The 17,873-nt window shown below is 34.2% G+C and overlaps 1 protein-coding gene and 1 pseudogene across 1 annotated transcript in view; both read left to right on the top strand.

Moving 5' to 3' along the window:
* TMEM161B (transmembrane protein 161B) overlaps positions 1 to 17,242 on the top strand; it is a 43,520-nt gene extending 26,278 nt beyond the window's left edge. Inside the window, exons 5-11 of the mRNA XM_049769134.1 lie at positions 7,333 to 7,484; positions 8,862 to 8,922; positions 9,407 to 9,547; positions 12,416 to 12,529; positions 12,992 to 13,166; positions 14,278 to 14,374; positions 15,970 to 17,242. Of these exons, the coding sequence (XP_049625091.1) occupies positions 7,333 to 7,484; positions 8,862 to 8,922; positions 9,407 to 9,547; positions 12,416 to 12,529; positions 12,992 to 13,166; positions 14,278 to 14,374; positions 15,970 to 16,247 (1,018 nt within the window). The 3' untranslated portion in view covers positions 16,248 to 17,242. The remainder of the gene's footprint in view (positions 1 to 7,332; positions 7,485 to 8,861; positions 8,923 to 9,406; positions 9,548 to 12,415; positions 12,530 to 12,991; positions 13,167 to 14,277; positions 14,375 to 15,969) is intronic.
* Positions 2,798 to 2,897, top strand: LOC126002245 (uncharacterized; annotated as a pseudogene).
* Positions 17,243 to 17,873: the final 631 nt, after the last annotated feature.

Genomic DNA, 17,873 nt, shown 5'->3' with positions numbered 1-17,873 from the left:
ACCAAATGGACATACAACTGTCCGGTCTTGGTACCATCCATTTTTCTCCCTCCAAATATGATGCTGATCAAGGGGATTCTAGTAATGTGGCTCTATTGGAGATATAACAAGGGATATGGGAGGAGTGTGTCTAGGTGCTGTAAGTATCCCTTTGGAAGAAGAAAGGGGAAAGAAGGAAAAAGTAACAAAACAAAATAAAATGAAACAAGACAAAAACAAACCAAAAGGAAACAAACAAACAAACAAAAAATCCAGTAAGGAAGTAACCAAAAAAAGTACAAAAAAGATTAAGAAAAAAAAAAAGTAAACCTTATTTGCATTTTTAAAAATCAGCCTGTTTTATGTTTTCATGAGTCTTTGACTATTTTGAAAATCTTTATAGATTAAGGCTTATTGAAATTTGTTTTTATGGGATATAAAGTAAGCATTCATAATACTTTTTGTCATGTCTAAGGAATTTAGACTTTTTATTAATGAGTCAGTTATTTCCAGCAGGCACTTATCTTACATACAGCCAGCCTGGATTTGACTCCTCATACTGCATAAGATCTTCCAAGCTATGCCAGGAGTGATCTCAGAGCCCAGGTTTAAGCCCTGAGCATAATAGTCCCAAAATATGACAACCCCCTAAAAAAAGAATTGAACTTTTTATCTGTAAAAGACAAATAGTTCTACATTATTCAAATTGTTTTGTTTTTATTAATGTTAAAACAGGATCATATTTTTGTTGTTGTCCTGATGTCTGTACCCAGTGGTGGCAGGAAGTGTAGGGGGTTGATCCTTGGTGCTGGAGATTGAACTCAGAACTTCACACTGCATGGTATTTTGCTATGTATTTGAATGAGTTCTGAGGCACAGGATCAGGTAATTTAAGAAGGATTTTATTAATAGATCAATGTACTTGTTATTCCAATTTGTGTATAGCAATTTCTTGGGATGATACCAAGATTTCACAATAAAGATTAATGTATTTTATCTTAAAATGAGAATATTGACTCTGTTAGAAAATAGTACGAACAATGGTTAAGTTACCGTTAGTAAGTGAACTCTTATAGTACAAATCTCTAAATATAAAAAACCACAAATCTGCTAGATTTTTTAATCTAATACAGTGCAATCGTAAGTGCCATGAATAAAGTGCTATGCTTCCTATGGAACCTATTGATCTTTGAAGAGTCTAAGATCTTGCCTAGGGTATAGACTGCTGTACGAGTCTCAAAGGTTAAGATACCTTTGAGTACAGACTTTGACTTAATGATCCTATTTCACTATAGTTGCTTTCACATCTAAATTCTGTATCTTAGATTCATTTTCTGCAGAGGTTAAATCTTAGTCTTCTGCTGAATTCAAAGTATGCATGGGTATCTGGCTATCAGTAAATAATGGCATTGGGGAATTGGTAGCCGGGTTTCATAGCTCTAATTTTAGCTTATGCCACACTTTTCTGTAGACACTGTATCTCTTCAATTTTCATGAAAAACTTAAAAGATTTAAATACAACAAGGAATAGTAAACAGTAAAACTAATTTTGATTTTTGTTTTTAATCATTATCTGTCCTTGTGTACATTCCCATATTATTTTGGGTGTAATGGAAGGTTATATTTTCTTAATTCATGTAGAAGTCATCAAGTTGTTACTGAGTACTAAACAGAAATCTTTAATTTTCATAAGTTTCCTGAGTTGATTACTGAATTAGTCATGATTTACTATGGAATGGCTGGAGAGCCAGAGGTTAATTAACTTCACATGGAAAATTATAGTTAGTTAAAAGTAAACCTAATTCAGCCAGGATTTCAAGACCTAGAGTGCTTTTGCATTTACATCTTTATCAAGAGGAGTTCATGATTGTGTATCATTTACTTAATGATTGAGAATATTGAGTACTAAATACTGTGAGTTAGAAGAGGAAGAAAGTGGTCTGGATGGGAAGTAATCTAAGCTTCATGAAAGATGATGGATTAAAGGACTTATTTCCTGGGGGCCGAGTAATCATACTGCAGGTAGTGTTTACCTTGCTTTTGACTGACCTAGGTTCAATCCTTGGCACTGCATATGGTTCCCCAGGACTGCCAGGAGTAATCTCTGACCATAGAAGGAGTAAGCCACAAGCATCATCAGAAGTGACCACCATTCTCAGATTTTCTTTCTTTCTCTATCATATTCTCTCTGTTGTTTTTTTTCAATAAAGGAACTTTTTTTTTTTACCCCAGTTCTCTATTTCCTGGTATAATGATAAGTGTTCAGTATGGCTGATTATGAGCAAATGACAAATAGGGCAAGATGTGAGCTAAGTGGTAAAATGGAGCCAGAGTCTGATAGTCTAGATACTATTAAAGATAATTGTATTTTAATTGGGTATGTTAATCCAATGTAAACCTGTACTATGTTAATTACCTTTGTAGAATAGCTATAAACTACAAAAATCAAGTAAATTTAAAGCTAAGACTAAAAGCCATTGGAGTACATAGAAATGCAGATAGATTTATTTATGAAGGATGTTAAGGGTTGGAACTAGAGTGTGATATAAGGTGCATTTTCTATTAGATAGTTTCTGGCCTATGGACAGGTCTTTGGACAGTGGCCAAAATTTTAAGTGAAAACTTGACATCTCCTGGGCTTTAAAAATTCCAAGGGTTGGGGTTGGAGAAATAGCATAGCAGCTGACCCTGTTTTGATCCCTGTGCATTCCAGATGGTCTCCCTAGCCAGCCAGGAGTAACTTCTGAGCAACTCCAGGTGTGGCCCACAAGCCAAAGAAAAGAAAAAGAAAAATCCCAAGGGTTACAACTGCAGTAGTGCTCGTTTTGGCAGCACATACTAAAATTGGAACGATACAGAGATTAGCATGACACCTGCGCAAGGATGACACACAAATTCGTGAAGTGTTCCATAGTTTTTTGTTGGAAAGTTAAAAGACAACTGCAATAACTAAAAACTCAAGGCAGTTATAGGGCTAGGAAATGAATTGGTTGGAAGATTATAACATTTTATATATAAAATAAGTCCTCATAAACATCTACAGATATCACAATAAGACATAACCAATAAGGTTAAAAACCAAGCAGAAATTCAGCTCTGACCCATAGGCATACTTTGCAGTATGACAAACCAAACAAAATAAAATGTTTTGAGAAAAATAAAATAGAATCCATGGACATGATCCATTTTCAAAAAACCAATGAGGGCCCGGAGCCATAGCGCAACTGTAGGCTGTTTGCCTTGCACGCTGCTGACCAAGGACGGACCGTGATTTGATCCCCTGGCTTCCCATATGGTTCCCCCAAGCCAGGAGCGATTTCTGAGTGCATAGCCAGGAGTAACCCCTGAGCATCACTGGGTGTGGCCCAAGAAAAACAAAAAGAAAAACCCAGCCATGAATTGTGACAAGTAATCATTAGTATATATCACTGTATCATCTATTATAACTAGGTGCTTAGTGAAAGGATAGTAAATTAATATACCTGAAATCTTAGATATTCAGATAAACATTTTTAAGCAGTCAAGTGCAATTTTAGATCTGAGAAATACAATATCTAAAATTCTCTATAAAAGAGATAACAAGAATTATTGTACTTGAAAAGTACCTTTTTCATATTTTATATTTTTTATGTATGTTACTTCTCGTGGTAGGACTTGTTATTCTTGTATAGAAGTACTTTAAGGATTTCTTGAAGATACAGTTTAGTACAATGTACCACACCTGCCTCCATTATCTTCAGGTTCTTTCTGCTCTTCCCTCCTCTGCTACTTGGCTTCCTCAGCTCTTTGTTAAGTTGGCAATATCTTAGTTTATTTACTTGCTTTGTTTTGTATACTCTATGAGTGAGATCATCTGGTATCTCATCTTCTACTGACTAACTTCAGTTAGCGTAATGTCTTCCAGTTTCATCCATTCATGCAAGATAATCATCTTTTATTAATAGTTGAGTGATATTCATTGTGTATATATATATACCACTATTTCTTAAACTATAATCATGTTGGTCACATGGATTATTTTTAGTACTTGTCTATTATAGGTAGTGCTGCAGTGAACATTTGTGTGCATCTATCTATGAATTAATATGTTTTGTATCACTGGTTCGTATGGTTTTTCTACTTTTAATTTTTTGAGAAATCTCTATCCTAATATCTATAAATACTGAACCTATGCAGTAGTTATACCAACAGTGAATAGTGGTTTATTTTTCACTGTACCCACATATGAACCTTTTGATATAGACCATTATCATTGATAGATGTGATGATAGGTCCTCATCTGTCATTTTGATTTGCATTTTCTTTTTTTTTATATATATATGGGAGTTTTTATTTTTTTAATATTTTTGTAGTGGAATAATTTTATATTTGTCTATATGTCAAATATTCTTTTTTTTAAATAATTTTTATTTTGACCAAAGTGGATTACAAATCTTTCTAATTTTTTTAAATTTAAATATTTAAACACCATGATTACAAACATGTTTGTAGTTGGGTATTTGCATTTTTCTGATGATGATAATGAACACTGTCATATGCCTCTTATCTATTTGTAGGTTTTTGAAGAAGTGTCTAAGCAATTCTACCCATTTCTCAATAGGGTTTATTTTGTTGAGCTTTTTTTTTCAAAAAATCATCCTGTGACTTGATGGTTCCCAATACTTAGTTTCTATGCTATAGATGGTCTATTAGGGATGTAATTTCAAATTGTTGAGTAATTTGCTGATGATTTTTGGGGTGTACTTAATCCTAAATGTAAAATAAAAATTTCAGTGAAGGTTTTTTTTTTTAAGTTGGAAATGAATCGACATCTCTCAGGAAGACCAGTAGATGGCCAAAGGCACATGAAAAAATGTTCATCATCACTTATCATTAGGGCAATCCAATCTGTGTAACAGTGAGATTACTTCTTAACCAGTTAGGATGGCTCATTGGTTTATATAAAAAGTACTAGCATCAATTTGTGTTGGTGGGATGTGGTGAAAAAGGAAACTCCCATCTACTATTGGACCAGGAATACTATCTGTTCCAGCCCCTCTGGAAAAAAACATGTAGGATTCTCAGTAAACTCAGAATAGAATTGCCATATGACCCAGCATTCCTGCTGTTGGGTATTTATCCCCAGGGGGGGGAAAATAAACACCCAAAAGGATGTATGCATACCACTGTTTGTTACAGCATTTGGTACACAATAGGTAAGAGTTGAATCAACCTAGATGTCCCAACAACGGATGTAATTTTTAAATAGGCACTGTCAAGAACACAGTAGGCACCAGAGTACAGTGAGAAGGAAAGAAATTAAATGGAGGAGGAGAAAGACAAATATGAAAGGACAGAGGTCTCAGGTGCATTGGTGTTGTTTGTTTTTGTTTGGGGGCCATAACCAATGGTGCTTAGGGGTTACTTCTGGCTATGCACTCAGAAATCACTCCTGGCAGGTTTGGGGACCATATAGCATGCTGGGAATCGAACCTGGGTCTGTCCCAGGTTGGCAGCATGCAAGGCGAACGCCCTACCTATTCTGTGCTATTGCTCTGGTCCCTGCATTCATGTTGTTAAGAAAGGGCAGAACTAAATATTCAAGCTAGAGTCAACAACAGTGGAATTCTGAGACTCAAACAACCAAAATTAAAAATGGTCCTGTTATGTTTTCAGGCTGGGGTGGTTAGTGATGGCATGGGTGTTACACTTTGGGAACAATGGTAGAGGGAGTGACACTGGTGGTGGAACTGGGCCTAAAAAATTGTATGCCTAATGATTTTGTAAATCACAATGGTTTAAGTAAAAGTTTTTTGAAATCTGTTTTAGTATTCTAAATAGCCTTTAAGGGGCTGGAGAGATAGTGCAGCAGATAGGTTTTGCCTGACATACAACAGACACAAGTTTAATCTGTAGCATCTCATGGTTCCCATATGATTACCACAAAGACTGATTCCTGAGTGCAGAGCCAGGAGTAATCCCTGAACATCTATGTCCCCAAAGCTTTCACTAAATAAAAAGTCTCAAGCTTTTCTAAATTAGTAAAAAATTATTTCATAAAATTACTGTAATCTAAATTTTAAACCTAAAAATTAAATTTACTAGCTGTGATATATTTTTATATCTACTTCCTAGATTTTCAGATTTTCATTAGTTTTTTTTTTTCTGAATGACCTTATAGATAAGCATGTTCTAGAATCAAAGTTAAAAAAATAATATTGAAGGAGCCGGAGCAGTGGCACAAGTGGTAAAGCATCTGCCTTGTGCGCGCTAGTTTAGGACGGACCATGGTTTGATCCCCCGGCATCCCATATGGTCCCCCAACCAGGAGCTATTTCTGAGCGCCTAGCCAGTTGCTGGTCCTAGCCAGGAGTTGCCAGGAGTGTCACCGGTTGTGGCCAAAAAAAAAAAAAAAAAAAAAAAAAACATTTTTTTTTATTTTTTACAGCATTTATGGTACATAGTGACAACGAATGAGGGGCACTCCCATCCCAGTGCTGTCCTCCCTCCACCCCCGTTTCCAGCATGAATCTCATATGGCCTTCCCTTTCCCCCCAGAATACTAGTGCAACTGGTCTCCACTTTATAGCTTGTTGTAGATTGTCTATTTTGTTGTCATTTGCGATAAAAAGGATAAGAAGAAAAAGGAAAGAAAAAAAAGGAAGAGAGAAAAAAAATTGGCCGCAACTACCAAAAAAAAGAAAGAGAAAAAGAAGGAAAAAAATGCACCCGGCTAATGAGAAAAGAAAAAAAAATCACCAAATAATAACCACAGGAGTGATAAGGGAAGAGAAAAGTGGAGGAAAGAAGGAAAATAAAGTCAGAAACTAACAAATCAAAACAAGAAAAAGAAGGGGTGCTGCAGTGGTAGGGTTTGGTGATCCCTCCACTTTTTTTTTTTTTTTTTTTTTTTTTTGGTATAAGCACAGTAAGCATTGGGGAAGAATGGGAATTCCCGTGGCCTAGGAGATTCAGGGCTTCTCCATCCTTGAAGCATACCATCATGGAATCAACCCCTGGCTCCATAGGTGTTCATTACCTCATCCCAAGGGCTTTGTACGTGGTGCCAGAAAACTTTCCTCTTAGTTGTGGGTGAGACAAAAAAAAAAAATTTTTTTTTTGGAGTTCAGGATCATTAAAGATTATAACTTCCTGGGACCGGAGAGATAGCATGGAGGTACAGCATTTGCCTTGCATGCAGAAGGAGATCGAATCCTGGCATCCCCTCTGGTCCCCTGAGCCTGCCAGGAGAGATTTCTGAGCATAGAGCCAGGAGTAACCCTTGAGCACTACCGGGTGTGACCCAAAAACCAAAAAAAAAAAAAGATTAACTTCCAATTATTTGTATTTTTTCCTAAACTACTTTTTCTGCAGCAAAGTTCTGTTTTCATTAACTACACATTATTTTAAAGTAGAAGATGGTGGTGAAAGATCACTGTGTGTCACTTTTGGATTTTTTTTTTTCGTCAAAGCAATGGCAGTTTTGATTGTAACAGAAAATTATCTTGAATTTGGACTCGAAAAAGGTAATTTTATAACTTTTCTTTTTTTTAATAAAGTGTGGGTGTAGGCACCCGGGGGAAATAGGCCTGAGGAATAATGCAGTAGGTACCTTGCATGTGACCAACCCAGATCCATTCCTGGCATCCCATATTGTTCCCATAGTTTAGAGCCAGGAGTTAACCCTTAGTCCTGCCCAGTCTTCTCAAAATGGCATGAGGAGGAAAGAAATAGAGGAGTTAAGAAGAAGTAGATAGTAGATAATGGCTAGGACTGCGCAGTACTTGAATCATGGTGTCTTGATATTAATTTTTTTTCTTTGAACTTAAAATGAAGGGAGGGTGGAGTTCTGTCTAGCAGTTCTCAGAGTCTATTGTTGGCTCTGTGCTTAGGAATGATCCTTGGGTACTCAGGACCATATGCAGTAATAGGCATTGAATCAGGGTCAGTTGGCCACATGCAAAGCAAGCTTCCCCTCTGCAGTGTCTTTCCAGCCTAAAATGTACAACTTTTTAAGTTGGTTTTGCTTTAGCTAGTTTTACTATTTTTTTAATTCAGTATTTTGAGTTTAATATGAAAATTTGATTTTTGGACTATCCCTGACTATTCTCAGTGCTTACTCTTGGCTCTAATCTCAGAGACCACTCCTGGCTGGATAGGCGGACTATACAGGGTGTCAGGTTTTGAACCTGGGTCAGTTGCATGCAAGGCAAGTAAGTGCCTTACCCATTGTGTTCTCTCCAGCTATGAATTTTTAGTGGGGAGAAGGTGCTGCTAATTTGTTTTTGTTTGAGGAGTTATGCCTGTTTATGCAAGGTGAGCCATATTGATGTTGAGGATTTGAACCATCAACAGTGACATGCAAGGCAAGTGCCTTACCTCCTAGAGTATTTCTCTGGCACTAATAAAATAAGCTTTGAACATTTGGTGTGAAATCTTTATTTTTCTTTCACTGTTTTGGGTTATTTTATTAAAAATGTGTCTGGGGCCGGAATAATAACACAGCTGGTAGGCATTTGCTTTGCCATGCAGCTAACCCTGGTTTGATTCCTAGCATTTCATATGGTCCCTTGAGCACTGTCAAGAATGACCCCTTAGTGCAAACCCAGGAGTAACCCTGAGTACCTCTGGGTGTTGTCTCTAAAACAAATAAAAATAAACAAAAAAAAGTGTCTTTCCTTACATTTAGATAAGTTTCTGTAATACTGATAAAGAGGCATGTGTTAATGCAAATTTTATGCAGAAATTTTATGGAATGAACAAATATCAAAGCTCCTTTTGAAACTTGTTTCTGCTAAAATCTCAATGAGTCAATTCAAAATTTAAAATGCTGTGTTTTCTGCCTTTTATTTCCAAAGATTCTACATTTACCTCTGTGATAAGAGTAATTTTTTTCCCTACAGGCTTTACAAATTTTTCAGACAGTGCGATGCAGTTTCTTGAAAAGCAAGGTTTAGAATCTCAGTAAGTTTTTTTTTTAATTCAGCAGTATTTAAAAGTTTTTAAAAGTTTGATAAAACAATATTTACTCTTAAGTACTTACTTTCAGTCTGTGAAGAGTTCTTTTTCAAGTAGGGCTCCACTATTAGAAATAGCTTTACTCATAATTTTCCCATTTGTACAAAGTTAAGATCTTTCAGAGAATTCTTATATGGATTTATTCTTTAATTCCTGATCACCAGCAGCTTAATTAAAATTCTAAGTTAACTCAATTTTATGTTTAAGGTATAGGTGGATTGTTAGAAATTGTCTAAATTTGTAGTGCTTGATATAGTTTCTTAATTCACCAAGATCCATTTAGGTAATTGAAAAACAAAGCAGTCTTTTTATATAAATTTATCTTGCACTGCTATTATATTTACGGATTATAGAATTATATAAAATGACTACAGAAAAAATTTCTTAGATCTTAAAATATTTATCAGTTTTCTTAAACATTGTTTTTTAGGGGTCCTGTTTCGAAACTTACTTTCAAATTTTTCCTGGCTATTTTCTGTTCACTCATTGGGGCTTTTTTGACATTTCCTGGATTACGGCTGGCTCAAATGCATCTGGATGCCCTGAATTTGACAACAGAAAAAATTACACAGTAAGCGGAAAATGTACATAAGCACATGCAGATAAATATATGTTTTCCATCTTATGAAGGTATATTATTGTAATGAAATCATAAATTACTGTATTGAAAATAACCATTCTGTTACACATTTTCTCTTTTCACTATAAGCAAGTTCCTTCTAAATTTTTGTCCTATATTTAAAAGAACTGCTTTTATTTGCTTTCTCATTAACTATCAAAATAGACTCATCATTAATTACCTTAGAGGTTTTTTATTTTTGTTTTTTTTTCCATACACAGTGTTGGGGCCTACTTCCAGCATTGTTCTAATCACCCTGTGGTGCTAGAGATAAAACTCAGGATTCCTCTATGCAAAACATGCTCCAAACCCATTGAACTTTATCTCTCCAGCACCATGTTAGTTCTTTTTAATCGGAACATCATTGTGTAATTATAATTTCTACTATTGAACTGAGATTTTTATGAACTTTTCCTTAAGTCAACATTTTATTTAAGATATCTGAATTTTATATGAATATTTTCATTTAGATTTTAAAAGGTTTGGAAATTAAATATTAGACATATGGAAGATTTCTCTATTAATTAATTATAGATCTGTTTATAACATTCTTGTTAAAATACAGTTTGGGGATTGAGAATATATTATTCTGTTAAATATCATCTTCACCCTTATTTACCAAATTCTGCTTAATTTTTTTTAAGTTTTATTGATTGGATGGTTTTGGGGCCACACCCAGTGGCACTCAGGGTTCACTCCTGGTTTCTGCACTAAGAAATTGCCCCTGGCAGGCTGGAGGATTATATGGGATGCCAGGAATCTGTCTGCAAGGCAAATGCCCTAGTGCTGTGCAATTATCCCTCTGGCCTAAATTCTGCTTAGTTTTTAAGTGGAGAAATCATATTGGATTTCTGCATATTATTCAAATCCTGTTTATTGTATTCATTGTGGTTCTAAGAAAATGTTTGTTAGAATAGACAACTTGACCAAATAGTGCATTTATGTCTCAGTTCATCCAGATTCAGTTTCCTATCTTGACTTTTAGTTTTACAGTAGAAGTCTATTTTGGGAAGTTTCATAGGTTTTTTTTTCTGTTTTTGAGTGATAGTTCCTATTTTTGCTCTTTAGAGTCTCATGTTTAGTGATGTCAGTTCTCTGTTCTTTTCAAGTTTTTACTTCTTTTACCTATGTCATTCTTTTTCTGTTTTTTTTTTTAATACCTCCATTTTCTACATTGGCTTTGTATATGTTTACTTATTCTCACGTTTTACTACCCACTTTTCATTTTTATTTTTTTTTTCTTTTACTCAGCATGCTTTTGGCTGTGTCCTGTCCTACCTTTTACCTACCATCCATTTCTCTAATGGTTTTTCTTTTTTAAAACCTGGTTCTCTTCCTTTCTACCACATATTCACTTCAATACACTAACCCTAGTGTTATGATTTTAAATAAACTAAAAGGGTGGGTGGAGAGAAGTCCTTCACTGATTACTGAAGCTATGGTAGACCTCTCCTTTAAACCACATTGTTCACTATATATCTAATATTGCTGCTATTTTCACCCTTATCCAGTGGTTTACCCATGCAGTGGGATAAAAGTTACTTTAAAGGAAAACTTAAAGCATTTTGTGGTTTGGGGGTGGAAGTCTTTTTTGTTTTATTCTTAGAGAAAGTAGATTCTTTTTTTTTCCTCCAAAGATTTTTTTTGTTCTCCCTTTTGGGATTTAGTGTTTTATTGTATTTTTATTTTATTTTAAGTTCCCATTGTATTGTTGCACACTGCCATGGTACAAGGCTATAAATTGCATATAGTTTTGCTATAAGAGTAGATCATTGTTATTTGCACCCTAGTTGTTTTGTGTTTTTTGTGTGTGTGTGTGTGTGTGTCTGAGAGAGAGAGAGAGAGAGTGAGAGAGAGAGAGAGAGAGAGAGAGAGAGAGAGAGAGAGAGAGAGAGGGAGGGAGAGAGGGAGAGAGGGAAAGAGAGGGAGGGAGGGTGGGAGGGAGGGAGAGAGAGAGAGAGAAGAAGAGAGAGAGTGAGAATGAGAATTTAGCTCATCATCATCATGGTACACAGCAGTAAGAGTCTGAAGAATTGGCCTCTGTTTTAAAGTAAGGCAAACCTTTATGAGGTATGATTTATCTCTTGAGGATACTACCTTGGGACTTTAATACAGTTACAACTTAGACCTAAACTTCGCTAATTTTGTGTATTGCCTTGTCAGGAGTAATAAAAAAATTTTTCTTGATTTGTATAGAAGAAGGAAACATAACTTCAGATATGTTCATAAGACTCCCAATAAGAAATAAAAATATGCAAATCATTTGTGATATGAATGGTACAATTATAACATTAATTTTAAGACATGTCAATATAACATTACAAGATTCCTTATACGTTGTAGAAGGTATCCTCCATAGGTCTTACGATAAATACGTATCTTTTTTTTCAGCCATACTAAAATATATTCTCCTCTAACATGACTTCTATACTGAAAGTTGGTTGGACTCATTCACTGTATAGAGCTAGGGAATCATAAATGCCTGTTAGTTAAATACATTATATAGTAGGTAGTTATTGAAAAATGCTAGGAGTGTATGGAATTTTAAATTTCAGTTTTCTCTCCACCTCTAACCTGTTGTCTTGCTATGAGGTAACTTTCCTGAGTTTGAATATTCTTATCTGAAAAACTAAGATAATGACATAGTTTTGCAAAAATTCATTAGTTTGAAGTGATAATGATAAATATAAAATCGTGACAATATAGGATTTTAATTTAGACTCCTGAAATACGTTTCTGCCTTAATTTATACTGAACGTCTGTAATTTATTGATGTAATTTTTTTCTGTATTTTTACATTTGTTTCTTACCTACTTTCAGAACATTACTTCATATTAACTTCTTGGCACCATTATTTATGGTTTTGCTCTGGGTAAAACCAATCACCAAAGACTACATTATGAACCCACCATTGGGCAAAGAAAGCGTACCTTTGTAAGTCTGAATATTTGTGGTCTAATTTAGTTTTTCCATAATGTTTTATTTGTATATCTCATGATAATATTGGATCACTTTATTTTTAATAGAATAATACCAGTAGTAATGGATGCCTTTAAAAATTGAAGTTACAGGACATCATTTAATCTTTTTGACCCTGATTAATATTTATAATTATTTCTATCAATTAATATTACCTTTATACTCATATAAATTTTTCTGTTCTCTTACCTAATGTCAATTATAATGTGATTTTTATTCCCAAAATCTGTTACTGAAATGATATTTGACTTTTTTTGTTTTACTTTTATAATACATTTATCTGGTTCGACTTTGTCTTTGGCATATAGGTCTTTGACATACTGTTTTATATATCTCCAGTTTTAATTAAAGACATATAACAAGTACGGTAGTATATATTGGTCTTTGAGAGTACCTTGTCAACTTTTTGATCTGTAGAATGACAGAAGCTACATTCGATACACTGCGACTTTGGTTCATAATCCTGCTTTGTGTTCTGCGGTTGGCCATGATGCGTAGTCACCTGCAAGCTTACTTAAACTTAGCTCAGAAATGTGTGGATCAGATGAAAAAAGAAGCAGGGCGAATAAGTACAATTGAACTACAGAAAATGGTAAGTTTATATACTGTGGTCAGATAAAAAATAATACTTTATTTGATAATTTGGTTCGTTTTTATTATTTTTTAGACAGGTAGAATATTATCCCATGATATTCTTATTGTAACTAAATAGGATGATCTTTATGTATACTTTGGGAGGGTTTTTGGCCACAGCATTGTTGAGCTATTCCTGGCTCCATATTCAGTTATCATTTCTACTGGTTTTGGGGGAACCATATGTAGTGTCAGTTGAGTTATATAAAGCTCTGATATGCCAAATTAGGGAGCCTCAAGTTAAAGGTTAGGAAAAAATTTTCAGTGACAAGATTTACTTCTTATATTATTCTACTTACATGAATGTGAACTAATAGTGGATTAAAAAGAAATGGTAGACTGGTTCTATATCTCATGTGTCTTTTTTTTTTAGATTTTCTGTTGACCTTCTGATTTTTACTCTTATAATCAGAAACATTTATCACAATTACATTTTGTTTTATCTTTTTTTTATTTATTTTGTTTTTGGGCCATACTCGACAGTGCCAAGGATTACTTCTAACTTTGAATGTGGGAATTACGCCTGGCGGGCTTGGGGATTCAGAAGTGTACAGGGGATTGAACCCTGGTTAGCTGTATGTAAGGCAAATGCCCTACCACTATGCTATCACTCTGGACCCTTGTTTTACCTTTTATGTATATTTATAATCTTTACTATTTGACTTCAGTAAAATTTTACTTAAAATTTTCACTTTAAAATTTTATTTATTAGAGGTTTATATTCATTTGTGACTTAACTGTTACTTAATGTATTAGCAGTCTGCATTAAGAATTTCAGCACTTTGTTGTATATTTTAAATGTAAAGTGAACTTGCATCACTTAAATTTTAGTGCTTTTTTCACTTATCTACTTAATTCTTTTAATATTTCACATAAAGTACATAGTAATTTTATATTTCAGATAAACTTTTTCAGTATGGGACCATTTATAAATAGTTGTTATAAGAAATTATACTCATTAACTTCCTTTTCAGAAACAGAAGCAATTTAGTTTGAATATTATATGAAATTTTATTATACTCCTAACCAGATCAGCCATACAGAACACTTAAGAACATTGTTGGTTGCAGGTTGCCCGAGTGTTTTATTACCTTTGTGTCATTGCACTACAGTATGTGGCGCCTCTGGTAATGCTTCTTCACACGACTTTGCTTTTGAAAACTTTAGGTAAGCATATCCTGGACATTGGGAGTCATGTTTTGCTTTCTGTCCATAATTAATAATTTTTTGTTACCTGTAAAGAAATATGCCCCTAAACATATTTGTCTTTGAACATTGTACAAGAATTGGTAAGTTATAGCTATAAAAGTTGATTTCTAGATTTTTAAAAATATGACATAATGACATTATTCTTTATTTTTTTATGAATTGTTTACTAAGGTTAAGGATGTGGTCTAATACTTGTTTTTTATGTATAAGATCCTAGATTTGATTTCCAGGGATGTGTTTACTAAAGTATAAGCACCTTCTGAGTTGATGTGTGGAGTTACCTGATTTTATCCCTATTAATATTACTTTATTTTATATCACAAGTAGTTTTGTTAATTCTAAAATTTACCTTACTTAAAGGTATCTGTAGACTTATCTGAATTATAGACTTTGGGGGGAGTAATGCTATGGATAACTTAGATTGAGAAACGAATGATTTCTTAGTCATAGAGCAGAGTGCTCATTTAATTTTTTTCACTTATCAGGTTCTTGGATAGGGCTATTTAAAAACTGGCCATTATTGTATTGATCATTTTGCTATTTTTATTACATCAGGCACTCTGCCAAATATGAAAGTTTATAAAGAAGCCCCAGGAACTAAAAGTGCTGTTTGTGTGGGCTAAGATTCAATACCGTGAAGCTAATGATCAGAATAAAATGTCCCTTAGGAACGTAGGAAACATAAAGGAGCAGCTTGGTTGTAAATTATGTGACTCATATCCTACCCAACATAGAAAAATATATGATAAAAACTTCAGAAAGCTATTAATAGTTTCTCACATGGAAATCATAGTTTCTGAGAAAGAAATTTAATTTGATATTCTAGAGGTAGAAAAGATTTCTAAGAAGTTATTGAGTCTGTCCTTGTCACGCTAGTAGATGTAGTTGATTCATGTATTATACAAGGAAAATTTGTTTTATGTTAGTAGATTTTAGTACACATTATTAGAAGTGGACTTTTAGGTCTTTCCCTCATGCTTTTACTGATGAAGCCTGTTCTAGTCTAGTCATAATTTAAGTGGATTTTTTAACTAGCTATGTAGAAAGGTAATTGTTTCCCTTTGTGTTTCTTAGATCTCATTCAACTCACTCACTCTGTCACTTTCCTCACTCACTCTCACTCTCTCTCTCTCTCTTAGTCTCTTGCTATTTGGGCCATACCCAGCGATGCTCAAGGATTACCCCTGGCTCTGTACTCAGAAATTATTTCTGGTAGGGTGCAGGCATCCATATGGGATGCTGGGAATCACTCAGGTCTGCCACATTCAAGGCAAATATCCTACCTGCTAAGTGCTCTAGCCTCTATTTCATTTTTGTTTCTTTTTCTTTGAAACACCCTGGTTTATAATGTTTTAGTGATATGGCCATGTATCCAACAGTCCAATACCACACCCTCCATCAGGCAGTCCACTTCCCTCTTTGGGAGGTCCTGGGTGTTGCTTAATCTTACAGTGCTTGCCTGCGTTTAAAATGCCTGTGCCATTACAAAGAACAACAATAAAACTTTGGGATTAGTTATACTTCAAGATTTATTTGTGTCTTGAATTTTCTAGGTAATCATTCCTGGGGGATTTATCCAGAATCTGTCTCTGCATTGCCAGTGGATAAGAGCCCACCTTCCCATTCTGTTTACTCTGAATTGCCAACCAGTGATGGAAAGATGAAGGTAACTGTTACACAGATAACAGTAGCACTGAGCAGCTTAAAAACCATTTTCACTCCTCTGCTTTTTCGAGGAATTCTCTCTTTTCTGACTTGGTGGATTGCTGCTTGTCTTTTTTCTACAAGCCTTTTTGGACTTTTCTATCACCAGTATTTGACTGTGGCATGAACCACAGTTAACAGAAAAAGGATACCCAAGTCATACTTTGAATTCAAATACCTGTGCCCTTGAAGGACTGATGGAAACCAGAAGAAAGCAAATACAAAGGATAAAAGAACATATCAGAATATCTTATTGTAAATGTTTCCTCTGTATTCTCAGGGTGAATTAATGGCATATTTAAAATTACAGAGTAAATTGTTAACTATTATACTGTGGCATTGGAATTTTAACTCCTTGAATTAATTGATAGGAGAGGGCTTTATCTACAAGGGTAATACTTCTGATTACCTTGGTTTACAGAAACGTCCATCAGCCTGAAATTTCTCCTATGACTCCAGTTATTGATTGATTGCTCTTAAAGGTTTTAAGGTACTGTTGATATTCATTGTGGGTGCCTATAGCACAGTCTTCAAACTGAGCCATGCTTTAGAGAAAAGAAAGGAGCTGAAGTTGCTTCTGTTGGTAATATATTAGTCATTCTTGAAACAAAAAATCCAACAGAAAGGAAGAAATAGCTACTGTATATTACAGTAAAGAAAGCTGCATAGTGATTTAAGTTTAAAAGATGTATGTGCTTAATATCTATAAGCACCGCTGCTTGAGAGTAGCAGGAGTATTGTTTTAAAGTGTATTCTATCTAACTTGAGGGATATTTTTAAATGTTTTGCCATATGAACATTTACGTCCTTGATGGTGATAGGTTTGGGCCTTCCATCTTTTATTTTACTCTGATCTTAGGTAGTTCTTTTTTAATAGTCTAAACATATTTATCTATATTGATCAGTCTTTCAAAAATTACTTTGTAATCCTGCTGACTACTTGTATGTATTGTACATATTATATATTAAATATATAATATATTGAGATTATTAAAGATGAAAATATTGGATCCTATAATATTTTAAGTTGCTGAATGTATGTTAAAATGTGATTGGTTGAGTTGTATTTGTATCTAGAAGTTTTCTTTTTTGAATGAGAATTAAATATGTTTTGAAAATTCATCATCAAGCAGTTTGTGTTACCACTGTTTGAGAAAGTATTAAGTTTTATGTTCATAAATGATTTCTCCCAAATTGTCATTGTTTTTCTGCTATTTTTGAAAATCAGAATCTTTACAACTCCAAACCTGTTGGCTACTATTTAAATTCTGTTAAGAATTTGATTTGTATTTGTAGAATTTGAAATAATTGAGATTTTATTTTACAAGCCCAAAATTGAGATGAAATGAATGAAAATGCAAGTGAAATTAATAAAGGAGGAAATAAACTTTTTGTTTTAAACCTAAAGTTTAAAAGTTCCTAACAGAATAAACATGTTATCCATGCATTTTGAGGCTGTACTCAAGGCTTATTATTATTGGCTCTGTGCTTGGGGATCATTCCTGGCAGACCATATGTTCTTGGGAACCAAACTGATACAGCAATGGGAGACGAAGAGAGATTCCAGCACTCTGATACTGTGTGATCTTTTTTAAACAAAACAAACAGTACAATTTATAAGTGTATATACTGTTATGAAAGAGCATAATTGTGTCTCAGCTATTTTCACACTCTTTTTTTGGAATTAGTTTTTAGTTTTGTGGTTTACATTTATTTGACCTCTAAACAAAAACTTAGGAGAGGTATAGGGGTT

The sequence above is a fragment of the Suncus etruscus genome, chromosome 2 (genome assembly GCF_024139225.1).
Source record: "Suncus etruscus isolate mSunEtr1 chromosome 2, mSunEtr1.pri.cur, whole genome shotgun sequence".
In the NCBI taxonomy this organism is placed as follows: Eukaryota; Metazoa; Chordata; class Mammalia; order Eulipotyphla; family Soricidae; genus Suncus; species Suncus etruscus.
This window is presented reverse-complemented; position numbering and strand designations above follow the sequence as displayed.